Source organism: Molothrus ater, chromosome 9 (genome assembly GCF_012460135.2).
Source record: "Molothrus ater isolate BHLD 08-10-18 breed brown headed cowbird chromosome 9, BPBGC_Mater_1.1, whole genome shotgun sequence".
NCBI lineage: Eukaryota > Metazoa > Chordata > Aves > Passeriformes > Icteridae > Molothrus > Molothrus ater.
In genome coordinates, this window is record NC_050486.2 from 4,546,841 (window position 1) to 4,574,354 (window position 27,514).

Sequence of the window (27,514 nt, forward strand, 5' to 3'; positions counted from 1 at the left end):
TTCTCTTATTTAAATGAACACTGTGTATTTAGAAGTTTTTTTTCTTTTGATACCTTCTCCTGGAAGCAAGATTCTGTTGGTGAATTAATTGCCCAGTATTTTCTCTTGTGTTTTGGTGTTTAAAAGGTGACTGTTTTGCTGACCTTTGTAGTGAAGTAACATTTCAGCTGTGATGCCCATAACATGCTTATAATGCTCTTGCTGGCAGGGTTGTATAAACAAGCAGGGAAAACAGAAAAGGATAAGAGAAAATGACTCACAGGACACGGACAAGCACGTGAAGAAGTTTGCTAATTGTCTGTTGCACAAGTAAATGTCAGATCTTTCTTAGTAATAAGGATGAAGAAGTCCAGAATATAAAGAATAAGCACACTGAGCATGTGAAAAGGATCACACCCTTTAGTTTTTGCTGGAACCAATATAATCTGAATGACCACCTTTCCTGAAGGCTTTTTCAGTATTTAATGCTTGAAAGAAAAGTTGAGATGTCTTGTTGATGAGGCTGGTTTGAAGATTTAGCCAATATGAAGCAAGCTGTTCTATGATTTAACTGAAATATGGTTGGTTTGGGTTTGTTCTCTGTGTATTTGGCCATTCCATGCTGTTCATTTCAAGTGATCATTTTCAAGTTATGAGAGCCAGACTTTATAAATTAGACTGGATTATTACAGAATTTGACCCAGTGAACTTTGAATAGGAGGGTGGATTTTGACAGTGCTTTGAAGCAGGTGAGGAAAAGTTGTATCTGGAATATCTTAATTATTCACTCTTACAGGGTCAATATTTACAACTTGTGGTTCTGATGGAAAGAAAGTAACCTCAAAATATTATGTTCTGTTGCCTTATTGCAATGGGGATTGCAATAAGGCAATCTGTAAATTAATAAGGCAGTCTAAGACTGTTATGTTGCCTTATTGCATGGGGACTTGTAAATATGTTTCTTGTGGCTCAGTGAAGTTTTGATGGGGAAAAGAGAATAAAACTTTTTTCTTCTGTAAACCTTTTTGTATGATTTGTGACAGAATCTGAAGCAAAGAAGGCATATGACTGAGTGTATAAGTATTTCTGAGTATGAGTATCTTCTAAGGATGCTAAGCCTAAAAAGTGAAATCACACCTGACATTTAAAAGAACAATTTAAAAGCATTTTTCTTGTCTAGCTTTACTTACTTCACACTTATTATCAGATCATGGGGAGTAAAAAAATAACTGTTGAAAAGTATTATTTTTGCATTCAATGTCTCTACTTTCCCTGTCCCCTCCTCCTTTCCTGGATTTTATGTGCTCCTATATCTTGATCCTTTTTGACTGTATGTTCACAATCCTTTAATAATAAATATTTTGATAAGTTGTGAAAATAACTTGGAATGCTGTGATATGATTAGGGCTATATTAATGCTGTTTTATAGATCTTTGTTTTTTTTCCTCTTATGGTTCTTTTTATCTTGCCCTGTCAAGTTCTTGGGTGAAAATACTATGCAGATGGCTGAGATAAAAAACTTGTTATGAAAAATATTAGAAAGGGATGGTTTAGTTTCATCAGTGGCTTTATTATTGTCTTTCACTCTGGAGAAATCTTCAGCAGTAACTTCTACATAAGCATAAATGTAAATTTTGGGGAAAGTGTTTTTTGATATAAATACTTCATCCTTTAGTACGTTGATCATGAAGTGGATGCTAAGGATCTTCCAGGGTGGAAGGACAGTCTGTGAGGAACCTGTATTCCAAAATATATTTCAGGTGCAGTAGCCAAAGAAAAAATAAACATTTCAACTTATTACTAATAACTGTTACAAGGACTGTTGCCTTCACATAAAATCTTGTTGTGAACCAAACAGAACTTTAAGACCTTTGAGATAAAGTAAAACTACCATTTCAAAAATCCTCCTTAAGCTATTTTCTTCTTGGTAACCTCTAAATGAAAGTAGTTTCTGTGCTGTGTGGATTTCTGTGTGTAAAATGAATATTTGTTTCTCTTGATGTACATGTAAGAGTTACACTTCCTTATTTGCTGTGTTACAGGAGTCCCATGCTGCCCAATTGCAGATCCTTATGGAATTCCTTAAAGTTGCCAGGAGGAACAAACGAGAGGTAACTTGTTTTGTGTTTCAGTTGGTGAGATGTTGTATGCTGCTTTCTCCCAGTGCATTTCTGTTGAAGTGATGTGTCAGCCTGGCATTATTTCTGCAAAGAATAACTCAAGGCGTGTTGGGGGAAATCTCAGACAGCGGACACATGGGTTTGAAGGAAAATTAATCTCTTTATGTATGACAGCTTCAATTTTTAATCATTTGCCTTCTCATCTCAAGCTGGTGAAGCATGTGGGAATACAGAGACTCTTTGGTGTAAATGAACATCAATTTCTTGAAAGAAGATTGTTTTCCCAACACAGAAAAATATCAAAGATTGGGATGGAGTGAAAATATTTTCACTACCAAGTTTTTCCTTTAGTTTGTCAAATAGCATGACTAATATGGTGACATAAAAGAATTAATATTCTGTGCTTCTTCCTTATTTGTCCTAAAATGAGCGTCTCAAGGAATATGAGAGAGTTCTATAATCAGATACACACGGCTTGGGTCTCTTCCTTTATAAGGTCATGCAGTGCATAAACCCTCATACCACAAATAGCCCAGAAACCTAGAAAAATGATCATGAAAACAGTAGAAGGATGAGCTCTTGTGGTCCATGGTTTCTGAGAAAAGATGTTGAAGAGCAGAAGACTCAACAGTGTGCCTGTAAGGCCAAACTTGAAATCATGTATGGGTGTAAGAAGTTTTGTCCAGAATGGATTGAGGGTCTGGTTATGGAGTCATTCCAAAGCAAGTCTGGAGTCTGTCCACCAACAGATATCCATGGCCAAAAGCAACAAGGGTTGTGGAAAGTCCAGAGAAGGGCAAGAGAGCTGGTGAAGGGTCTGGAAAACATAAAGAGCAGCTCAGGGAGCTGGGGTTGTTTATTCTGGAGAAAAGGAGGCTCAGTGGGGATCTCATTGCTCTCTCTAACTACCTGACAGGAGGCTGTAGTGGGGGGAGTCAGGCTCTTCTGCCGTGTCTCAGGTGAAAAGATGAGGGGAAATGGCCTCAGGTTGCACCAGGAGAGGTTCAGATTAGATACTAGAAAAATTTTTTTTTGCTGAAAGAGTGGTCAGGTGTTGGAGTAAATTGCCCAGGGAACTGGTGGCGTCACAGTCTCTGGAAATGTCCAGGAGGCATCTGGATATGGATTGGAGCATATGGTTTAGGGGTTAGTATGGTGGTGGTTGGACTAGATCATCTTGAAGGTCTCTTTCAACTTTCAGTGAAGGCTGAAGGTTGAAATTCAGTGAGTTTCAGTATCTGGGAAGCCTTTCTCATCTGCATCAGTATCAATCTCTTTGGCTTCAGTAATAATTTTTAAAGGATAACATCTTCTTTTAAGGCTAAAGAAATCTAATTGTGGCTGCAGATCTCTGAAAACAGCCTTCAGAATACCCTGAAGGCAATTGGGACATACAGTTTATTTCAGACCCTCCATGTCCCTGCTTAGGTATTCCCTCTGTTTCCAAGACTTCCTCTATTATTTTGTACCCCCCTCTCTATTCCAGTGTGAAATGCAGGCTGTCACATCTGCAAAGACTTCTCTGCAGGCCTGTCAGTTCTGTCCTTGCCCTAGAGCTTAGTGTCTGGCCTTGCCATTTATTTTGAGGGAAATGAGGACCTGTCAGACTTATAGCAGCCTTTCCTCTCACTTGATAAGAGTAAGAAAGATAAAAATCAGTGGGTAGATGCATGCAAAACATAGACCAGTCCTTTCTATCTCAAAATCTGTCTTGAGCAGACAGTTTACACATAGAGTAAATTGGTGCTTCCTTTTTGGTAAGTGATGAGATCCTCCCTGTAGCTGGTGGAGCTTGTGGCAAGCACCCCTTCCTGGAGGGACTTCTGTGGGGATAACAGAGGAGTTACTGCCTGGGGTAAGGCAGTGGGGATGTATGCAGACTGCAGAAAGCCTGGGAGGGTGGCTTGGAAGGAGAGAATGGGGGGTTAAGTGACCATATTAATAATGCAGTGAAGGTTATCAGAGCTTCTGAAGTTCACTGTAGTTTCTTTTGATGCTGTGAGAGGTGACTGGATGAGGTTTTTGGTGTTGAGATGACTCTGAGGTGTTAGAAAGTCCTTTTGCTTAGCTTCGAGACTGAAGAAGAAGACGGGATTCTTTGGTTTTCATTTTCAAGACTGTTTATTTTTATTTAATCTATTACATTTTTTCTCTGACTTGCTGTGGTTTGTCTGGTAGGTCAGATTGAGGCATACTGACTGCTTTGGGGTGGTGTTATTTTTTATACTAAAAACTATGTGTACATTTTTACAATAATTTTTTAATACTTACTGCTTATGTTAGACAGTTTGTTTTGACTTTAATCTATAAGTGCTACTACTACAGCAGAAGATGGAGGACAAGAAGGAGAAAGACTGGGCATGCTTAGATTCTTTTATTTTGCTTCTTGAACTTCTATTCTAAAAACTTTAAAATTTTACAGTTTCACTATCATTCTATTTAAACTTTTGTAGTTTGTAACTTTTAGCACAAAGTTGGTAAATGTTTTTACAGGTTAAAATCAAAGGAATAGGTGTTTTTGATTCTGTGCTAAGGTCTCTGAGCCCCCTGTCAGGGTCTCGAGTCCTCCAGGGTAGTTAGAGGAATTTTTTGGGTTCTGACAGTGACTGTTTAAGGATTGAGCTCAAGGAATATGTGTGGACCCTGGAACAATGATGTATTGCACATAACTGTGAGTCACACAAGCAGCCTTATTATGGGGATGAGCATGACCTTTTTTCCTTTCTTAATGCAAGCTTGGATAGCTGCAGAGTAAATGCAATTTCACTCAGTAACATAGCTGTAAAGATGAGTTCTTAATAAATAAAGAATTTTTTTTTAATGTATGCTCCTGAGTTCTTATTTCTAATTTTTGGCTTAAATGTTTAAAGGAACTTTTGTAACTTTGCTTCCTAATATGCCTCTTTGAATACTATTTTTATTTCAATATTTTATTAACAGGTTTAATTTACTGCATACTGCAAGTTCTTATATAGGGACTAAGGTACTTTTGTAAGTGAATACAGGTATTGCCTCAGAGTTAGTGTACCTGTATAGTATTTCCCAAGTTCAGAGTAGATGATTAACCACCTGTAACCCTCCTTGCCTACTTCACTCATAAATTATGGATTTTTTTCTCTTGCACTAATGAAATGGTGACTTCTGAGCATATTGCAGTGGGTTTACAGCTAGAAGAAAACTATCTTTTAGACTTGTACTTCAGAATATTGGTGCAGTCAAGTCTTTTGACAAATGCCTCTTTGCCGCCTTCTCATAATTTCTCTAGAAGATAAATGTGAGGTTCAGCACCTGCAGCAGTTTCTATTAGAAATCCTGTTTTGATCTCTTCATAACTTTTCAAAATGTTGATCTTTCAGGCTAGAATTTACTGCATGTTTTTTGCACAAAGGTGCTTGCAAGCCCTTTTTCTTTTGAAGTTTATGTATTTTGTTTTCTTTTTGACCTAGAGCAATATGGCAAAAATCCCAAATCCTTGGCAATAGTAATAGAAAAAAAAAAGTCTTACTTTAGAAAAGATTGAAAACAAATGGCTAAAGCTTAAAAATACTTTTTCACATGAATAATAGATAGTTTTGGGGGGGAGGAATGTATTGATCACTTGCAGCAGTTGGATGTCTGTCCCTAAGGCAGACTTAGCATGGCTGAGTGCCTTTCCATATGTGTGCACAGTTAATTGAATGCACACTCTGCTTTTTTTTTTTAATCCAGAGTCCTCTTCTGTTGATACTAAGTACCCAAAAAGTCTGGAAGGTCAAGTTTAATAATGAAATATTATATCTTGGTAGTGGTGGGTGTTTATTACTATTTTCCAGGGAAACCAAATGCAGCTGCCTGTGACTTTATAAAATTCTTGCTTTCATATGTGTGTTGCATAAATGCTTTTGGAAATTTAACTTTGTTAATTTTAAATGCTCACGTGTTCTTCCATCTTGAACACTTTGTGAGAAAACTGATCAGTTAATTCTCCCCACTTTTAAGTTCAGTACTTTAAGGAAGAGGCCTTGCTAATTGTCTGGTCAGGATTCGAATGTCTCCAAACAGACAACACCATATATATCATATAGATAATTTATGCTAAAATATTATTAGCTCAGCTACCTGATGGTGTTTCTGTCAAGCAGTACCATTGCTTACAGAATACTGAGCTTGATGATTGGTATCACAAATCAAGTTCTATACAGGTGCTGTTCTCTGGGTGCATTCATGTTTCCCTTGGCAGATGTCACTTCATTTTTATATTTTCTTTCTAATAATGTGATGTTAAGTCTCTCATGTCTAACAAACAAGGCCCCTTTCATGCCTGCTAATGCATAAGGCTGGTTTTTAGCTGATAAAACATCCTGGGACAGAAAAATAATCCTGAAGTGTCTCAGGCTGGTGGCACTGAGTGCCTGCTCAGCATTTCAGAATCATCGTTGTTCTTTGCACTCTCAAATGTTAGATACTAAAAATAAGTGGAGTTATTAGTTTTTGTGGGGTAATTGCTGGGAATTCTAAGCATGAATCCTCCAGGGATGTCATTACCCTGTGTTAATCACTTCACCTGTCAAGCCTTATGTTCTGTGTGTTCACACTTGGATGAACTAATGAGTAAGCAAGAGGAGGTAACAGAACCAGGAATCAGTCATGCCCTTCTGTTGTCATGTGGTCTTGATTACATTTCAGGACTCCTGAGAATTTATAGCTACTGTAATCTGGTCCCTATCCACTGCACTTACCTGGTATTTAAATCTATTTGCATTTCTGAGTTACTGAATGAGAGATGTGAGCTCCAGAAGCAGTGATAAGAAGCCCAAGGATTTTTTAGTTTGCTGCTCACAGTGAGTGTGTGAGCAGCAAACTAAAAATTATCATAGTGGTATCAGTGTATACAGCTGGCTCTCCTTGCTGCACTGGAGAGGTCTTGCAAAGAAAGCACCTATTTACTGATACATTAAACTCTAAGGCAATTAGTCCAATTGTTTAGGCAGCTTTGTTCCCTTCCCCAGGTGTCCTTATCTCAGGAGGCTTTTCTATCAGACCCTATCACTAAGCTTTCAGAGCATATTTCCTCTATACTGTAGGATGTAAATGAGAGGGAGGAGTATTCAAGATATGAAACACACTTTATCAGCCTGGCATCTCCCTTCTCCTGCCTTTGGGAATTCTGTGTGTTAAACAGCCTGGATGTTCTCAAGCCTTTCTGGTAGCTCTCCCCCAATTGTGACGAAGTATTTATCTTTTGGAGGAAGTATTGATCAGAGGAGAAATATTCTCAGCAAATAAATGTGTTATAGATGGACTGTCCACATGTTTAAGAGGCTTGAATGCCATATTTCACTACTGAAACTTGTGGAGGCTCAGGTGTTCTTGTCTTCATACTAACAAAAGTCTTGCACCTGCTTCTAGTTGTGCAAAGACATTGTAACAGAGAGGTATTTTGTCAAAATAAGTGATATTTGCAATTAGTTTATAAGACTAAAATTTCTCTAAGGTCTGAAGATGACTTTTGTGCCACAGTTGCCCTGTATGTTGGAAAATGCTCTGCATCCAAGCAATAATGGAAAGAAAACCCAGAGACAGACAAGACTTCCAGCGAGAGAAACTGATCTTATTATGCATTGTCATTGAGGTATTGTATTCTACAGATAGAAATTCATTTCACTGGGTACCTTTAGAAAAGTTTCAGCTGTTGATAGTGCAGTTTGCACTGTGGTTTGTTAAAGCAGTACTTGGTGGAAGAACAGAAGTAGGAAGATTCTGATGTTGGATGGATGAGGCTACAGGACAGAATTAAGGGTTTATTTACAGTGACTGCCTGGTTTATCCTCCTTGGGTGGGCAGGTGATAATTTTTGTCTCATCCTGGTTGGTGCAATGGCTTTGTGTGTCTGGGAAAATGATGTTCCCTCTGGTAATAGTCTCATCTGTTTGTCTGGATCTATGGTACCTATGGATCTATGATAGATCTGTGGATCCATCTATTCCACAGGGAGTCTGGATCAGAGCCTGGAAGGTGTGTTACTCTACATAAAATGGCCTGTGAGCTTCCATAAAGGTTGACTCCAGATGCTCTGTTTAAGCTGCTTATTAGAATAGTGTTGCTGATTTTGCAGTATTTCTGTAGAAAATAACTCCTGCTGTTATTTGCTTTTTCTAGAAAAAGTTTTTTGGGTTGGTTGTTTGTTTGTTTGTTTTTAGTTGTTTTTTTTTCTTTGCTGTTCTGTGGTTTTTCTAGAATTGGAAAGACAGTTGGTCAAGAGGCTACAGCTCCTTCCCATGTGCATTTTTCTAGGCTGTCTTTGTGGCACTGGGAGGCTCTGCTGAGCTTTTAGTTTTTTGCAAACACTTAAAACTGGCACCAGGAGACCCAGCCAGGAGTGCTTGTTGTCCATGCTGTACAAACAAGGCAGGAAGTTGCTGCCTCCCAAGGGGGCCTTGCTCCAGGAAAAACAGGAAGCTCCAGGATAAAACCTTAGTGCTGTACCCTCTTAGGCTTGTTAGTAGATGGCCAACCAAAACCAAAATGACCATGACCTGGTGAGGTCATGGTAAAGTGTAAGTTCTTGGTAGCTTCTTGAACATCTGAAATCCCTTTTCCAGGATTATAAGAATGTTTTGAAATTGTAGCTGTTGTTCTGTATATATGCCCATATGTGAAAAATGGGACCAGAATGTTACACACCTGCTTACTGTAGTTCATTCGCTGGAGTTGAATTGAGGTTTAACCACTGAATTAAGGACCTTCTCCTTGTCCATATTGGTATTTTAATTTCTGGGAAAGCATCTGTGTCTGAAAGGAGTTTATAGTATGGGCTTCTCTCTAAACACACATTTCAGTGTTCCAAGGAAGTGCTTTTGCTGACTTCATCCAAAGTCTTACAGGTGTGATTCTGCCCATCACTGGGACAGGACTTGGCTTGCTTTCTGTGCCCAACAGTGAAAATTAAATTAAGGGCCCTTAAATCTGAATGTACTGCAAGAACTATAATTCATTTAGCTTTCCTTAAATGTCCCTAAAGGCTGGCAATTATAAATCTGTAGTCTCATTTTTCAAAGTTTAATTGGAATGAATGTGGATTGATGTAAGGTCTTTGGTAGATTCAAACACTTCAACTAACATACCAAGAAACCAAAGGTTTCAGTGTAGACATTAATTCATTTTATGCTGATGGCATGAGAAGACTCCTCCTAAAACAAGCATGAAACACTCTTGCCTCCTTTTTGGAGTTGCTGCTCTTGGGTAAGTTTATGGTAGGTTGTAACTAGAAGGAAGAATTGGTAAATAAAGTACCAGATCTCATGCTCTTGGCTGTGTGCAATAGTTAATGAAAGCTGGCCAATAAAAAGTCTCAGCTCTTGTTCCTATAAAAAATATCCTGTTTTTGTCATGGCAACAACTGTCAATTATTTTTCAGAGGCCCAGTTTGGCTGGGAGCCAGTACATTGTAGAATAGCTGATTTCCTCACTGTAATTTTGGAACTTGTAAGTGGTTTTGTAACTTCTTTTTAAATGGGATTTATGAATGTGGGGGACTAATGGTATTTTCTAGAGCTGAGTTCAGGCAGGACCCATGCTGTGCAAGTGTCACTTAACTTTGCCACTAATCTTGGAGCTGTAGCACCACCTGCTATTCTTGCTGTAGGTTTCGAAAGTGAAAATGGAATTATCTGTTATGGTGTAGTGATTTGTAAATTATCTGTGGCAGTCTAGTTCTAAACCATTAAACTTGTGCTGTCTGTGCCTCAAATTAAATGTGAACTGAAAGCTTCAGAGTACAGAGATTAGGATACATTTATAAAGTCATCTTATTCAAAGAAACAGCCATGTTAGAAATAGGTGTGCACCCAGCAGCCCTTTCTTCTCTGTTTTCAGAGACAAAAGCCTTTGTTAGTGTTAAAAAGGAAAATTAAAATGGTGGATTATTTAATGCAGAGCACCCAGATATTTGGAATGCTTCACTATGAGAGAGGTTTACATTGTGTTTTTTGTTTAAGCAAAAACTTCTGCCTCTTAAAGGATCAAACTTGAGCACTTGAGTGAATAAGTTTTTGGGAGTAGCTTGCCAGATATTCTTTGGAATATGTCATACTAAGAGTAATATGTCTTACCAAACTAGTGATTTAGATTTGGGTAATTTAATTTAATATTCTTTTGTAAAGCTGAAAGTACAAAAATTTGTTTTGTCTTTGGAGAATGTGTTGTGCTTAAGCTTTCAATGGACTTAACTTAGCAAATGCTTCTGGTCACAGGCCACCTTGCTGGTTGTCTGTAAATTCTTACTGGAAGCTGAGAAGAGTCAGGTGGATTTCAGTTCTCCTTGTATTTATTCCATTTATGTGTCTCAGTGAAGCAGATTTGCACTGGAGCTGAGTTTTGTTGAGAGCTCTCCCTAGAGTGTGTGTGTGTGTGGGCCCTGCAAGGCTGGGTTTAGGCTCTGTGGGTGTTTGAGTGGGACATTGCTGCTGGATAAACAGGTAAGGAGATGATGTCCTTGCTTAGGTGTAAACAATTGTCAAGTCTGTGGCTTCAGTTGCTTGAGGTGAGTGAAGCCAGCTTGCTGACTGACTAAAAACCTGAAAGATATTATATGTGGCACAAAGAAGGGAAAGGAAAAATTGGCTGGTGAGAGGGGAATTCTCCTTCTTACCCTTCCAGGTGTAGCCCTCAAATTGACTGGAGTTTATAGTGTAATCCAAGGTAAGTATCACACCTTTGGAAGGAGGTACCATGTGGTGCTTGCTCTCTGCCAGGAGCAAATCTTACTCTGGTCAAAACAGGTTTTTTCCAATCCAGAAACTTCATGACAAAGTTTAAATTGGCAAGTGACAAGTTAACAAGTAGGATGAGACTTAGTCTTGATACCTTTCAGCAACACATTTTGTATTTAGTTGAAGGTTGAAATGATCGTTGTCTTTTACTATGTTTTTTTCTAATTGTGACAGGACAAGTGGGAATGGTTTGAAAGTGGAATAGTGTGGGTTTAGCTATTAGGAAGAAATTCTTCCCTGTGTGGGTGCTGAGGCCCTGGCACAGGGTGCCCAGAGAAGCTGTGGCTCTCCCTGGATCCCTGGAAGTGTTCAGGGCTGGGGTTGAGAGGGCTTGGAGCAACCTGGGATAGTGGAAGGTGTCCTGCCCATGGCAGGGGTTGGAATGAGATAATCTTTAAGGTCCTATCTAACCCAGACCACATTGTGATTCTATACTCAGTGCTTGCAAACCAGTTACACCTTACCTGAGACATGTTAAAGGAGCATTACAGTATTACTTTGAATTATGTGGGTCTCTGTGATTGACATCCAAATACCTCCTGCTCTTGTTTTACATTTTCAAAGTAACAGCTTTGTCTTGAATGTGGTTTGTGTGCACACTTATGTTAATATGTACATTTGAACTTCCTGCCTGGTGATTTTGAATTGTGTGGCACACCAGTGAAGATAGTTCAGGTTCCTCTCTGGAAAGATTGTAATTTATCTTGGTGGTGGTGCACTGCAGATTGATTTAGACTTCTCCCATTCTCTTTTCCACAGCAATTGGAGCAGATCCAGAAGGAGCTAAGTGTTCTGGAAGAAGATATTAAACGTGTAGAGGTGAGGTACCCAGACATTGTTCTGACTCTGGCAATTTTTCATTTTCATCAAGCTGTCTGCCTTGCTGTGAGACTGCTGGCTTAAATTTATGGCATTTAAGTCAGTAATGGGAAAATGAACAGATGATGCTCTTTCTTTAATTTGTTCATTTAGTTGATGTGTGCAGGCTGCAGTTAGGTAGCTCTTACATAATCATTTCTTTGTGTTGGTAGTAAGTATTTTAGAGTAGTTGCTAGAAATCAGCAGCTGGTATATTGATCAGAATTTAAGATTTTTGTACGTTGCTGGCTGTTTGCACAGGCTGTTTAAACCTTAGCAGCATCTAAGTCTTAAAATGGAGAGGTGTTGGAGTTTCAGAAGAGGGTTTTTATGCAAAGACTGGAACAAAACCAGTCTCTGCATAACAGCCCTCCCTTTTGACCTGCATGTCAAAACTGATTCCTGCTACCTCCTGGTATAGTTCTCTTAATTCTGTACTAATGGGAATCTCTTGACATTTTTGCTAAGAATTATTCTCCAAGAATTTGTAACCCTGTCAGTGCAATCCTTCTGTCTTCAGTGACTCTTTAGGTTCTTCTTGGTCCTTTCCTCTAATCATTCTAGTGTTTAATCTTGCAGTAGGAAGCTGATGTTTCAGGAATACTGCCACCTCTCCAAATATCATTCCCTTAAAACTTCTTGGGAATCTGTTTGCAGGTGTGCTTCTCACTGCTTGCTCATCTTGAGCAGTCAGCATGTGTTCCCAACTACCTCCCAAAAAGCCTTTTAGATTTCTTAATGCAATTAATATGTGTGCTGGTGAATTAGCAAAATATAAATATGACTGAGAACTGCAAGAATTCCCATTTATCTGATAGCTATTTGGAATTTTTCAGATTTCTTTTCCCAAATGTTTCTCAGCTTTGGTGAAATAAATATACCTTAGTGTGTTTTCTTCAGACTGGTAAAATAAGTCTTGAGATCTAGGAAAAACTATTCCCAAAAGCTGTGGGGATCTCTCAAAGAGCATCCAGCTACCTGTTTCTGTGCTCTTTAATCAGGCATTTCAGTGGGCTGCAGCTGGGCTATATTCCTGGGGTGTGATGCTGACCTTGGCTCTGACCTCTAAAGCCTGGGATCTCTCTTGTCATAAAGATCCTTCTTTCTACCTACCAACTAATAGGCACCTAGTGGGAATTTGAAAGCACAAGTAATAATTGTCCTGAGAACACTTTTCCCCTCAACTAATGAGCTGCTGCATCCTGCATAGTTTCCATTTCCCAAACAGATCAAAGGCAGTTTCATACTGGGTTCACAGCAGTGACTTAGGCTGGGAGGGACAAAGCCAAGTTTATGTGCAAGGTTTATCTCTTGTGCAGTGGTCCCACAGAGGACTGACAGATCCTCTTTTAAGTCTGTGGCACCACCTTTGCCCTGTTGCCTTGTGACTATTCTTGCCATGACCCATATCCAGCTTTACTTTCCAGTTCTGAAGGCTGTTAGATAAGTTTGCACATATCTCAAAAATGCAGTTACAGCTTGCTTGTTCTGCCATGTTTAGGGGAGATGCTGGGTTAGAGGCAATTGGATGATAACCAAATCTCCTGGGTTTTTTGGAGTATAAGCTCCAAAACTGCCAGTCTTGAAGCACAGAACACCACAGCTGTAGGATTTTTGAAACCTGGTTTGAATGGTAACTGAAAAAAAATCGAAGAAAATCAGTGTTTTCTCAGGTGTAGGTTAAGATTTTCAGGTAAGAGTTGAGTAAATGTAGACACAGTTGGTTATCTGCATGGAAAGACAGCAGTAATCTATGAACACGTGTATTAGACATACATGTTTTGTCAGATCTGATGTAATGTGGCTTTCTGTTTCAGGAGATGAGTGGCCTGTACTCCCCAGTCAGTGAGGACAGCACAGTGCCACAGTTTGAGGCTCCCTCACCTTCACACAGGTATGGAGCTTGCAACTCAACTGTACATGCTGCATTCTACTTGCTAGTGCTTTCCAAGCAGTGCCCAAAACACAAGCAAAACTGGGTTTTGAATGCTGCACAGTATTTTCCTGTTGTGTTTGTAATTGCTATAAACTTTATGTGAACAAAGAAGTGAAGAAAAAGCCATCTGAGCCTGCATTTGGATGAGAAATCTGCTCTGAATCAGATGCCATGGAAAACTGATGGCTTTAAATGTCATGTGAATTAGTAAACTTGAGTCATGAGCTTTTGCTATGGAATAAAATATTACTGTTATTTATATGCTACCTTTTCTGAACATTGTGCTGTTCTGCTTGGCACATGAAAGGTCTTAATTTTGTGTATGATATTGGAGTGCTCTGGCTTCCCTAATCAGCATGGATAGCTAAAGGTATGGGCTCAGATCAGAATTTGAAATGTACAACCTATTGATTCTGTTTATCTGCTGTTGGGTTTGATTTAATGAAATGCCTTTCTAATAACATCATTTCATGTGTATTTTTGCCTCGAATATTGCACAGTCTGGTTTCTTGATAATAATAATGCAGATGCTTCTTGTATCCAAGTTGTAAGTGCCAGAGTTTGAAGTGCTCTACTTTACAGGCATGTCTTTTGCTCTAATTTCAACAGGCCAGGTTATGTTATTAAGTGATCATCTCTGCTATCTCTTAGAAGTAAGAGTTCTCTGAACTGTCATTTTCTGTTATGAAATTGTACTGGTAGATTTTTATTTTTTTTTTGCAGTTAGCAGCTCTAAACCTAATAGCCCAGAAGTAAAAAATTATCAGATTTCTTCCCTTACAGAGACTTAGATACAGTGCTGTTGTGAGGAACCCAGCAATATTGGCTGGAATTTCCTACCAAGGTACTGTTTCTGGACATAGAGACCAATATCTCTCATATTTCTGTGTAGCTCTGGCTGCCCTGAGGGAAAGGAGAGGAATATGGTCACAATGGATGGGAACAGCATTTCTAATTCAGTTCTTCTCTGCTTCTTCAATTCTTTTTGGGTACAGATTTGTTTCTTGATACGGGGTATTGCTGTTTTGCCAAGAAGCAGTTTTGTGAAACTGATGAGATTCTTGTCAGGTTCTACTGCTTTTCTGGTTATTGGCTATTAAATAGATTGGTTTTAGTCCATGGTACAGATGCTTGGGGTAAACTTGAGCACTGGTTGGGCAACATCAATTTGTTAGATCTTGGATGCCTTCAGGCCTAGAAACCTTTCTCTTTTAACAGGAGATTCTACTTATGAGTAGAAATGTATCTCTATTACTTGAGCTAAGCTAACAAAGAAGCCCCCAAAGAACTTTTTTATCTGTTGAAGGCTGGAATAACATTTTAAGCCCAGGAGTTTTAGTAAAAGAGTTGAGGGGGGAACAGTCTGCAGTGAGAGCTACACTGGTTTCAGTCTACTGAGAATTTCTTAATACTCCTTTATGCCTATTTATCTCATGTCCTAGGGATCAGTCAATCTCAGTTCTTGCATTTGAAGCTGTAAGCTGGTATCAAAAAGAATTGTAGTGATCTGTGGATTGATGTGCTTCACCTGGGGTCTGCTGGCAGGGGGCAGTGGGATGGAGCCATGATGGGTGCAGAGACCATGGGCTCTTCCTTGCCTGTCTGGGTCCATCTTGGCTATGTCTTCAATTTTGGGGTTTTCCCCCAGTACAGCATGCCAGGGGTGTGATATAATAAGATATGTAGGTGTTTTCTAGGGAATGTGGGATTGCCTTTTTCTCTCTGCTTTAAAAAACTCCTCTTTTTTTGGTGACATTCCTGTGTTGAGAACTAACCTTGAGTGGTAGAAGAGAAATCAGTGTGTGAAGGAATTATCTGAACAGGCATCAGTTGTTCCCAGAAGTTACTCCTGTAACCTCTATCCCTGCCCCATTTTGACAGTTTTATATAATTCAAGTAATTGCATTGGTGTGAATTACCATACATTAGATTCCAGGAAGGTCTACCACTTGAAACTAATTTTATTTTCTATATTAAGTGAAAGTTTTGAAGAATATCTCAACAACATTGCTCCTTGGCAAGAATGCTGCAGAACAGCTAACATGAAATATGCTGATTTTTTTCTCTTAACTGAAATATTTAATCTCCAGAGTGCATTTTAGAGATGCCATGAACCACTAAGAGTGAAATACAAATACAGTTTGGGATGGATTCACTTCCATGTTAAAATGATATTGAACTTGCAGAGAGTCTTTAGCTTATCAGTGAATTAAAATTGTGTATTTAAATTGAAATATAACTTCACATACTTAACACACTGCTAATGAAATATAATTGTATAACACTTTAGTAATGTTCCTTATAAATAGTACAAGGTTATCACAGACTAGTGCTGAGAGGAAGAAAACTTCTTTAGCCTTTGTATTTAAAGTTCAAGAAAATAGAGTTCTTTGGAATACAGTTTTATCTGGTCTCTGGTGACTTGCCCTTATTCATCTGCTTCCTTTAAATCACACGCTTGCTTCATTAATTTTCTGTTTCTTTTCATTGTTTGTAGCTTTTTTCCTCCCCATTTTTACATCTTCAAAATGTGAAATTACTTTGCCTTCCCCCAGCTTCCTTCAGAAGCTCTTCAGCAAAAAGCCCTAGCACAGTTATGATGTTCAGTACATCCTTGGCTGCAAGAAACACGTGTTTTCTCTTGTGCCTACACAGGGTGTGATGAAACATTAAATTGGGTAATAGCACACTGCTTGTTTACAGTGTTGCCTATTGCTTGGTTTGTATACTAATAGAGAACAAGAGGGGAAGAATAGGGGAAGAGAACAAATAGTTCTGTGTATGGCTTTTCTGAACAGGCATATGTGTTATTTCTGCTCCCAGTAAATGGTGCAAACAGAAGATAGGAATAAGCAGCTTCTCTGTGATGCTATCCAGGACTAATAGCAATAACAAGCTATCACTAATAGGAGTCTGAAGGAAAATTCTGATCTAGAAATGAGTTGCTTGGTAACTCTGGTTCAGTTATTGAAATCCTGATCCTCCTTCCCATCCATTTATTCTAATTACCTCCTCCCATCCCTATAATGGGATTTATAGTCTGTGGGTTGCCTTTGTTGTTGTTGTTGTTCTGGGTTTTTAAATGTCATATGAGTGTAGCTGAATTTCCAAATTGAACCTAATGTTACATCTTTTTAAAAAGAACTTGGAGGGTGCTGTAATTCTCTGATTACTTGCTTCCCATTTATTGAAGGAAAAAACATTCAAGCATATATGAGTTAACTCAGCTCTGGGCACAGCACAGAAATGTCTTTGAATTTTTACTCTGGTTAGGGAGATGATGCCTACACTCTTGAAGGCTTTACATCACCAGACAAGCTGCAGCAAAACAAGACCAGACACTCTAAGTCTCAGTGTTTTGCTGTTAATTGCCACTGTACCTGTCTCAGAGTGGAGTAGTTTTTCATTGCTTTCTAGCTGAATGTGTTATTCCTGCAGTTCTGGCAGGATCTGCTGTCCCTGTTTCCTTATGTCATGCAGCGACATTCTAATTTAAAGTTCATTGTCCTCAGCCATGCCTGAAATGGCTCTGCTGTTTTTTCCCTAACAATAGCTTCTGCAAATAATGATTTTTATCCCTCAGATTTTCTTTGTTTGCAGCTTTTGTCATGCCTGGAACAGAAGTCCAATCAATCTCATTTTCCAAGTTAATTTAAGTCTCATCAGTGGTTATGTCTCATCTTCTGTTTCCACTTCCAGGAGAGCTTGAAAACATTCAGAGAAATATTTAAACATTGGTACCATTGGTTCATTCTTCCAAACTTACAGGTGCCCTGCCCAGCACTTTAACCAAACCAATTTGTTTATGACCAAGATTTTCAAGCTTAGGCATAAGTTTTGTCAGCTGCTTTTGTCAAATTCTTTGACAAAACTAAGACCTACAGCAGTGTTCTAGAAGCTTTTTAAAGAAACATTCAGCTTTCCCAGGCAATGCTTAAAGTCTAAGGTTATCTCATAAGAAAGACTGAGAATAATGAGAACAATGATCCCAGCTATTTTCTTCTCTGTCCAAGTCAAATGACAAAGCAGAAGCAAAGCAGTTAAAAAGATTTTTTTAGAAATGAATCATGATGATTTTCATAATGTATTCTGAATAATCAATAAAATTATGTTATTTTATGTTAATCTTTACCTGTCCTGGAGGTATATTAAATTTAAGTGATAAGTGTGCTTTTATCTGGCTCTGGTGTCTTACTGTGGGAGCTGAATTTTTTTGCCTGTATGTACAAGAGCACTGAACCACCTGTTTTCTGCTTGGATCAGGAAATCTTTTTGCAGTTTTGAAAATTAAATTCCATTGAGTTTGCTTGTCTTTGCTGTGTTTTGAAAACAGTGATTTAAAAGGTATGTTGTGTCACTATAGATACTATAATATGTTCTAGTATTTTCTACTAATAGTAATCCTGGCTGTCAGTATTTTTTTAGGTTATTTCTGTATTTCCTTAATTGTCTATTTAGACCAGTGTCTGTCTTACACTGATTTCTCTAGTTTTTCCCTTTCCAGTGTTGATTCAAATGCCAGAGCATTAGACTTATCTATTTTTTTTCCTTTTTTCAGGAATTGAAAACCAGTGGTAGCATGTTATTTTCAGAATGTCTTGTGCTGCATATTTCATATGAAAGATATGCATTTGCATTCTAATTAGAAATTATTTGACTGCACTACATATAATTGTGTGTGACAGCATTCTGCTCTAGGAAAACTCTGTATTTAAAAAAAAAAATCGCTGCTAACCCTCCAAACAAAATAAAACCTTGTGTTCCCTGTCTGTAAAATGGATTTCAAAGGCAAGTATGCTGCAGAATGTCAAGGAGGGAATAGCAAACAGGTTAAAAATGATAAAGGATAGCTGTGCAGTGATTTAAGCAGACTATTTCTTTTATTTTTGCAGTAGTATTATTGACTCCACCGAGTATAGCCAGCCTCCAGGCTTCAGTGGCAGTTCTCAGGTAAGATAATGTATAAATGTCTGCATGGGGGGAATGGGAGGGTGAATGGGGAGGTTGGGCAGGGCTGAGGTGCATCTTCATCCATCTCCAGAGTACTGGTCAGCTGGAGCCTTGAACATGCTTTTAACTGGGCAACTGCAGCTGTAGGAATGATTGTGCCCAGTTGTGAGAGACCTGGTGTAATGTGTTTAGACATCTGACTTTTTCTTAAAGCTGACTTCCATGGAAGAGGGGATTTAGTTTGCTCTTCGTGTCCCATGTGGGCAGCACTGGGGAAGGGACATAAATCCCTGACCCTTTGCCTTGGCTTAAATAGCTGCAGATCAAGCTTAGCTTTGAAAACACAAAAAGAATCATCAGGCACAGTTATGCCATTTGTCCTCATCAGAGCCTTTTACAAACCATTATAAATTGATATAGAGGGTAAAAAGTTGTATATAGAATGGAGCTGTTTGGCAGGCAGCCTCCAAACTGTCTGATCCATAGGGCCTCCCAAATTCCAAACAGCACTTCTGTAGTCTTGCACCTTGGAGGGATTCAGCTGGGCTGGGGAGGTGACACTCATACCCAGCTCACAGTTCCAAAAAGGGTTCACAGCTTTCATTTGGGCAGATGGAATGCTGGGCACATTCCAGCTGTGCCTTGGGTGCTCTCTGGTGGTGCTGGTGGACTATCCTTGGCACACAACAGCATGGAACTGGTAAATTAACAGGTTGAAGTGCTGTTGGATCTTATTTGATTTAAAGAAAAAAACACCTGGGCACATAAATGTTTAAATACAGCTGTGTAACTAATTGATAATTAGAAAATTCTATCTATTAGTCTGTGGGAAAATGCTTGTTGTTCCTGCTACTCTGGTCTTTAGAGGTTTTTGCTTGAACAGAGTTATAATTCTACCATATTTCAGAGGGCAGGTGTAATGTAGATGGGGGTTTTATGTTCAGGACTCTGATGTGCTACAGTGTATTTGCTCTCCAGTGACATTCCTTGTCTCAGTACTTCCTATTTCAAAGCCAAAATGAATAGCATAGCTATCCTGCTGGTGAGCTCACAAAACAAACAACCCAGACTTTCTATGACAGCCTATTTGTGTGAGAATAATCTTTTCTGTATGACAGCTGTATTTCTGTGAGAATAATCTTTTTTGTCCTCAAATGTGATTTCTTGTCCTCAAGAGTGCAGGATATGTACTCTCAAGTACAAATTTTCAAATTAAACTTTAATATATGTTTGGATGGGGAGTTCAAAGAGAACTCTTGAAGTTAAGCACTTCTGTTCAAAGGTAGTCTAATTTCAGCAAGACTTTAGCATAAAAAGAGTTTCAAGAATATAAATTAAATTGTGGGGTTTTTCCCTAATTGTCAGTCATGGCAAAAATCACATAATGGGCACTGCTGGCAGTAAGAGTTATCTAGGATGGACTGCACAGCTTTCCTTTCTCAATATAATTATACTGCCCACAAACATGTTGTTAGGGAAGAATTTATATACCACAAAGCTCTAGGACAGTTCTCTTCCAGAAGATGAGCTTCAGAAGTAAATAGTGGACAAGTCATTTAGGCCCTGGGAAATTCTGTGGGTAGTATTTAATGGCAATACCTTTTTCTGCTAGAAATAAGGAGCTTGTGTGCAGCTTAGAAGCTTTTTCACAGTTGTTAGAGCAGTCTTTAGAGTATGTGATGGAGTTCAGACAGTACAATCACTCCTGATAAGAGAGGAGTCCAATCTGATATTCTCAGCTAGGGCAACCATAGTAGTTTTAGCCACTGAATAAAAATTGCTTGGGTGTCTTTTCTATCTTTTCTAATTTTTGCTTCCTGTTGCCCAGTATTGCTTAGAAAGTAGTCAGGGAGCAAGATTCATAGAAAATGAAGATCTATTTTTTGGGCAAAATATGAGCAGGTTGCCAGCCTGAGACCAGCTCCACAGGGATCTTCCTTGGAGACAGTGGGCAGACTCTTACCTGCTGGATTCCATCTCAGTGTGGACTGGGATCTGGCACATCAGGCTTGGGTTTGGGTTGTGTCACTCACTGTGGTTCAGGCAGCTTGCCTTAACTTGAGACTGAAATGACTGTTCAGTGCCTGAAGTTGTCTTGAGCCCAAATCACTACTGATGTGCTCAGAGAGACTGAGACATTGGAGGCTGGTGCACAAGAAATATGGGAAAAGACTATTGAAGTGTTCTATTAAATGTTTTTTAAAGATGTAAAATTTTAGAAAATGGTACTTGAAGAAGGTATTGATGTAGGAACACTTCCCAGTGTTGTGTGTTGAGGTTGGAGCTGTTTTTGAGATGAAACAAGCTGTGAGGACCAAGGGTGCTGTCACAGGCAGGTGTGAGCCACCATGTCAGTGTGTGGGAAGTGCTGGCTTGGAGGTTTCACTGCTTGGGGTTTGCTTTTTTCCTAAAATGTTAGATTGCTTTTCATACAGGTACAAACAAATTGGAGTGGGCTGCAACTTTGTTCTCATTGGCTTGGTGGGTGGCTGTAATGAGGACAGGCTGTTCCCCTGCATGGATTGAGGGGGAGTTGGACACGAGGTGGGTTTTGTTAATGCCATTGAGTAGCACTACAGACCCTGTACTTGCTCAAGGATGTTGCTCATTAGGGAGCTTGATGGTTCTAAAATCTTTTAAAATGTAGCTTTGAGGATGTGGTAGGTGAGACTTCTTAAATAAAACCTAAAGCAAGGAGCTCTTTGTGCTTCTTGTGTAGTAGAGGGTTTCATTCCTTTTCATCACTTGTGATTAAAATGGTGAGTACTGCATTTTCTGTGTCTGCTCCTGCAGGAAAGATTACTCACGTAGTTTAAATCCTTTGCTCCTACATCTCACTATTACTGTTTGGGTAGGTTGGGAAATGGCTTTAATGATGAGCTTCAGGAGCTTCTTTTCAATTAACCTTTGAACTTCATGCTGTCTTCTGCTTCTGCTTTATTTGCTTAGTTTTACACAGAGTTACTGAGTTGCTTCAAAAGAAGTAATTCAGTAACTAACTCATTAAAATAAACATTTCCTTCTCTTTTAATGAGCTGTCTGCCAAGGATCTGGGGAGTATTTGTTGTACAATCTGTTTGATTTGTGAAGCTGCAAGTTGGTCTATGCTATCTGTATAAATGCAAGACAGGACTCCCCAAGGTTTGGGATTGCCTGTCCTGTATGTGAAGCCAGAATCACTAAATTTACTAAGGTTCAGGAAACAAAAACTGTCTAAAAGCAGGGATTTGTTTTTGTTATTTTAAAGGGTGCAGCGTAGAACCCTAAGAAATAACTGTTGACAGTGGCAAGATCCTTCATTTATTGTCACTTTACACTTCTGACCTATTGCACATATTGTATAATTTCTTATAATTGGGTAAAATCTATAGAAGTGAAACCCAGGCCTGGCTTTTAACTTTCTGAAGTGTTGTGCTTTCCCCCCTCAGACCAAAAAGCAGCCATGGTATAACAGCACGCTGGCCTCGCGCCGCAAGCGCCTCACGGCCCATTTTGAGGACCTGGAGCAGTGCTATTTTTCCACCAGGATGACTCGTGTCTCGGGTGAGTTCTCACGTGGTGTTCCACCTCTGCTGTCAGGTACATCTTGAAGAAAAGCTTTGCTTTTGAGAGAGCAGTTTTCTCTTCTTCCTTGCATGAGAATGTGGCTGTACACATTTGTGTTCCTCACATCATCCCATTTTGCTATTCTAGACCCATCTTTGAAGTTGCTAAATTTGGAAAACTTAATCCTGTCACTTTGGAGGAGCACATGTATTGCTTTGTAATCCCTTACTGTGAAGGGCAACATCCACAATAAACAATTTCTCTGGTGCCTGTTCTGAAGATGAAAATGCCTGAAAGCAGTGGCTGAGCTGTCTTTCCACTAGATGTGGTATAAACGCAGTAGTTAAAAACATTGCTATTGAAATGCTACAGAGGTACAAACATAAATGGATACATTCTCCTGTATTTAGCATGCAAGAGGACATGTGGAGGTTATCCTTTGTTATCTAGATTGTGTCTTGGTTAACAAATGGTTTGGACTACAGAAGCTGAATGTGCAGCAGCGCTGCTGTCCCATGGGGCACACCTTAGATTTAAGGCTTGTTTTGGAGAATTAGAAGCTGTTTTCAAAATTGCCTAGATTGCCTCATTCATAATTGAGTAACAGTGTGACAGCAGCTAGAGTAATTGCCTGCTGGATGCATGGGTCTTAATTACACACAAATTCTCCTAAGAAATGAGAGGGTCAAATAAGTGTGTCTTGAGGATGAGGAGGGTTGTTCTGTAACCTCTCTGGAGGAGAAACCAGCTTGGCAAGAAAAGCTTCAGGCAATGGCCTGTAGCAGGCAAGAGATTTGCAGCACCAAGCTTTGAGCTGCAGCCCATATTGAGTGTGACAGACTGCAAGGAAAGCAGCCAGCCCTCAGGGGGTGGGAGACACCACTTAGGGGTGAGAGGAAGCCAGGCACAGGTTTTTGCAGCAAGTCTTTACTGCAAAAGTCTACCTTTACTTATAGCCTTGGAAGGCAAGGACCAACTTCCCAAGGCAGGATTGCTGGGGTAGAAACCTCTGCTTTTTTCTTCTCCGTGAATTTCGTTCTAGTCTCTTTAAAATAAATAAATTAAAAGTAATTTTAAAAGTTAATTTATAAATGGCTCCAAATATAAAGGCTGCAGCATGTCTGAGGGGAGCTCACTCTTTAAAGTAAATAAATCTTCTACCTACTTGAGAGCATGGACTGGCTCAGTTCTCATTGTGCACAGCAAAATGATTTTAGCAAGGAATGCAGCATGTTGGGAGGTTACTTCAGTATCTGAAAGACTGGAGAAGCACATTGCATGTGTCCAGCCAGATCCCTGTGAAGTGCCAGCAGGTGCTTTGCAGAATGCACTTCTTCACAGCTCACACTGAGATGTTTTCATGCAGAGCTGTCTTGGTGATGCATAACTGTGTTTATGTAAAAATAAAACTTATTAACCAAGGATAACAAATGGGGCTTTTCCCAGCATTCCCTTGTAGAAGGCATTCTTCTTCATAATTGGAACTATAAATATGAATGCAGTGAAATTGGTTTTTTGTATTTCTATGTGTCAGTTGCACCAAGAGCAGAGGATTTGCAAGTGCAGGTTTTCTCCTAAATAAGGGATAACCTATGATACTTGATTAAGTTTTCCTCTCCTAAGTCATTCCTGCATCTTGACACATTTTAAATGGGATTTAATGTGGATTTAAAGCTTTTTGCAACAAGTGCCTCTGACTGTTTGAGTAGGGAGTGGAGACACAACATTACTGTAATTATCAAATGGCCTTGCACTTTGACGGGGAAAATGTCTTGAGAAATAATATTCGGTTTTCCAGGCACACACAGGGAATAAATTATAGGAGGACTGTGTGCTTGATCTCTAAATGAGGGAAATAGGAGGGTAGCAGCTATTTGTCCCTATCACAGTGCTGAAGGAGAAGAGAGTCTTTGAAAAACCCTGACTGATGTTTGTGTTGCTTCTCGAGCTGTTTCCTGTAGTGGTCTGGGGCTGATGATGTTAATTTAGAGCAGCACTTTGTTCATTTTGCACCTTTTCATCCCTCTAACATGGATCATGTATTTGCTAGTACCCCTAAGCATGCTAATTACTAGCCTTCACTGTTCCTTTATATGCTCAAACATTAAACAGTGCATATGAGGGACACTTCAAAATGCCTTACAAGTATAGAGATAACAATTTCTGATGGCAAGGAATTACCAGAGTGCAGAAATGATTATTCTCTGTGTTTTCCCATAAGAAATCACAGCTGGATTTTGCTTTTATAAATCAGCTTCTCTTTTTTTCGCCCTGGTATTTCCAAGCCTTTCTAATAAATGGATCTTGTTGTTTCCTTATGCTGCTGATAAGGCTGGCTTAACTAGTGGTTGGAATTTAATCTCTGGTGTGTGTATGTGTAAATGTGTGGTTTCTCTGCTGCTGCAGTGGATGCTGAGGTGTGCAGTACCTGTAAACCAGCAGTGTTAGCTGGAGCCCCCCTAAAATGAGCTGGTGCAAAAAGCAAGTGAGGGTGGAAACATTAAAGAAAGGATTCTGAGAATTGCTGCAAATTTGGGGCCTCATTATGAAGGCTGAAGGCACTACCTGATGTTTGGCTGTGGCTATGTGATCATACTGGGAATCCAGATTTACTTTTCAGGCATTGCTGTAAGTTAGGAATCTTTCCTTATTTACAAAATACTAAAATTTAAAATTGTTTAAATAAAGTTATGTTCCTACCAAGAAAAGTTAGGACTTCTGAGAATTCAGTGAATAACTTTCAACTATCTACAATGCAATTTGCTTTTAACTTTTGTAGTAAACTGTTCCATTTCCCACAGAATATTTATCATCATTATTCAAGCTGGCTCAATTTCACCTTGTCTGTTGAAGGTCATAATTTTCACAAAACTTCTGGTACAGGGAGCCTTCTGGTTTCATGCTTGTCTTCTTTCTCCAGCCCTGAAATGATTCTCCCTTAGCTCTGTTGCTTTTGGAATAACAAGAGAAGTATTTTTTACTAAAAGTATTTTGAATGTAATTGACACCAAATGTAGACATACTGTAACAGAACAGGGAAAGGGGTATACTTTCACCTCTGTTGAAAACTAGACATGTCCTTTGCAGTGCATTTTCATATGCTTAAAAGTTTTCTGTTAATAGTGTATATGGGCCACAGGCACTGAATATGAGTAAAATAAATGAGCTTACAAAATTGTATTTGACTTCTAGGCAGATTCTCAGCACAGTAGGTTCACCCAGCATTGCAGTAGAGAGATTTTGTGTTCTGAAAAGCTCAGAATGCCTTCAGAGAACGCTAGAGATGAGAGAGCCTGGTTTTAACCCAGAATCCTCCCCAAATAACAAGCATCACCCAGAGACATAGATCTTGATTTTTTTGTTTGCTGTTGATTTTACCTTCTTACTCTGTTTCTGCCCCCTCCAATGTTGCTGCCTCTTCCTAGATGACAGCAGAACTACCAGCCAGCTGGATGAGTTTCAGGAGTGTCTGTCCAAGTTCACGCGCTACAATTCTGTCCGACCGCTGGCAACGCTGTCCTACGCCAGTGACCTCTACAATGGCTCCAGCATAGTGTCCAGGTAGGGCACACTGGGTGCTGACCATCTGGGTGTGGGCTGCTGAGGCTGACTGAATAACCCATATTAAGCAAGTTACTGTTGGTGTATATGCCAAAAATATATATTTCCCAAAAATAGTTTTGCCAGTGTGTAACTGCGTGTGATGATTTTGTGACTGTCATTGATCTGTGAAGGCACTCGGGTACCTCAGAAGTACTTTTGATTCCTGTTGGTATTAAGTTCAAATCCAGAACCTTTGAGGTGCAAGTATCAGCAGCTGTTGTACAAAGCCTGTTGTCTTCATGTTGGCTTAGTTGTGTTGTAAGTGATGCAGTTCTAGCATTTTAAAAGCCAACCATCTTGTTTGGTAGTCTTAAGAATCTGTGGTGGTTTTACATTTTGTTGGTAGGTCCAGTCACAATGGCAAATATTAAAAAGCTGAGTTGTTTTTAGCTGTGATTGCTCGAAGTCTTGGGCTTTGGAAGGTGTTTGTAGTGCTGAACACTGGTGAGAAGGTGGTTGTAAAGCCAATGCAGCAGTTCTGTTCTTGCCAGAAATTCCTCTGTATCCCAGCTGTGCAGGGAGATCATGTCCTGTGTACTGCTGCTGAAGCTCATCTGAGCCTCCTGTGGACCAAATTTGACACATAGCTGGTGAAATGCCTTTGACTGTCTTTCAACAGAATCATTTTCTTCTAGTTCAGGTCCATGAACCAGCTCCCTTAGGGATCAGGCTATAATAGAGCACATGAAGAGGATGAGAATTGCTGCAGCACTAACCTTAAACTGGTTTCTCCCACCCTGGGGGGTTTTGCTTATTTGTAGTAGTTTGTCTTTGGAGCTCCTTGGGGTGGAAAAATGATGGAATATCTTAACTAGGAAATCTTCTCTGCATGGCATATGTACAGGACCTGTTTGAGCTTCTTGCAAGCACATTTCACTGATTTAAATGTTTGTTCACAGCACTCTCTAGAAAGAGGAGTAGTATCATCCCTGTTTTATATATGAGGAGAAGGAAATCCAAAGAGACCATACCTGAGGTCTTGGAAAAAACATTATGTTGACCAGATAGATAGATTAAACTTGGGTTTTCTGACTTTTCATCAAGTGCCTTCCAAATGGGCCACACAGAAAGTGACAGGAGAGCTTAAATATTTGTTGAGCAACTCCAAGAAATTTGCACTATTGAAGAAATTGGAGGCATTGTGTGGCACAGATTTTGTTTAAAGCAGCATTGATTCCTTAACTACTGCAATCTGTAGCAGGAATGTGTAATGTCCGACTTAGGCAGAGGTCAGAGCACAGTAATCAGGAATGTGACGTATCTTTAACCTGCACTGATTGGGTTCACACCAGCTGCAATGAAATGCAGATGGGAATCTCACTGCAATGTAGACAAACTTTCTCAACTACCAGTTCAGCATGGATTGGATTTTGCTCCTTTGCCCTTTCTTCTCCTTGGCATTCTGCAAGAGCAGCATTTTTGTGGTATTTGCTTAGAAAATGCTGGAAGGACAGTAAATCACACTCATGTTTGAAGGCATTCTAATTCTTGGGTGAAATACAAGTTTGAAAAATGTTTATTACTGTCATAATGAAGTTACAGTGAAGCCTTCTTCAAGCCAGTCCTAGAATTGGTAATTAAATGCATTTTACTGAAAAATAACTTGGTTTTCAAGTCAGTGTTCTCCCCTGCTCATGCTTTTTATTGATCAAAGCATTTGAGAAATTTTAGAGGTTTTAGTGTGTAGGCTAAGGCAGTTCACATCTGAGCATGTCCTTAAGTGCTTTGGTACAGCAGCTTTGCTGAATGTGCTGCTGCCATTGTTCTTGTTG

At 39.4% G+C, this 27,514-nt stretch overlaps 1 protein-coding gene across 2 annotated transcripts in view; it reads left to right on the top strand.

Annotated features, from left to right (window-relative positions):
- Positions 1-27,514, top strand: part of COP1 (COP1 E3 ubiquitin ligase) — a 125,809-nt gene that overhangs the window by 12,819 nt on the left and 85,476 nt on the right. For both annotated transcript variants that reach the window (XM_036388145.2, XM_036388146.2), the window contains exons 6-11: positions 2,022-2,090; positions 11,609-11,668; positions 13,525-13,601; positions 18,536-18,593; positions 22,022-22,136; positions 25,565-25,700. In XM_036388145.2, the coding sequence (XP_036244038.1) occupies positions 2,022-2,090; positions 11,609-11,668; positions 13,525-13,601; positions 18,536-18,593; positions 22,022-22,136; positions 25,565-25,700 (515 nt within the window). The remainder of the gene's footprint in view (positions 1-2,021; positions 2,091-11,608; positions 11,669-13,524; positions 13,602-18,535; positions 18,594-22,021; positions 22,137-25,564; positions 25,701-27,514) is intronic.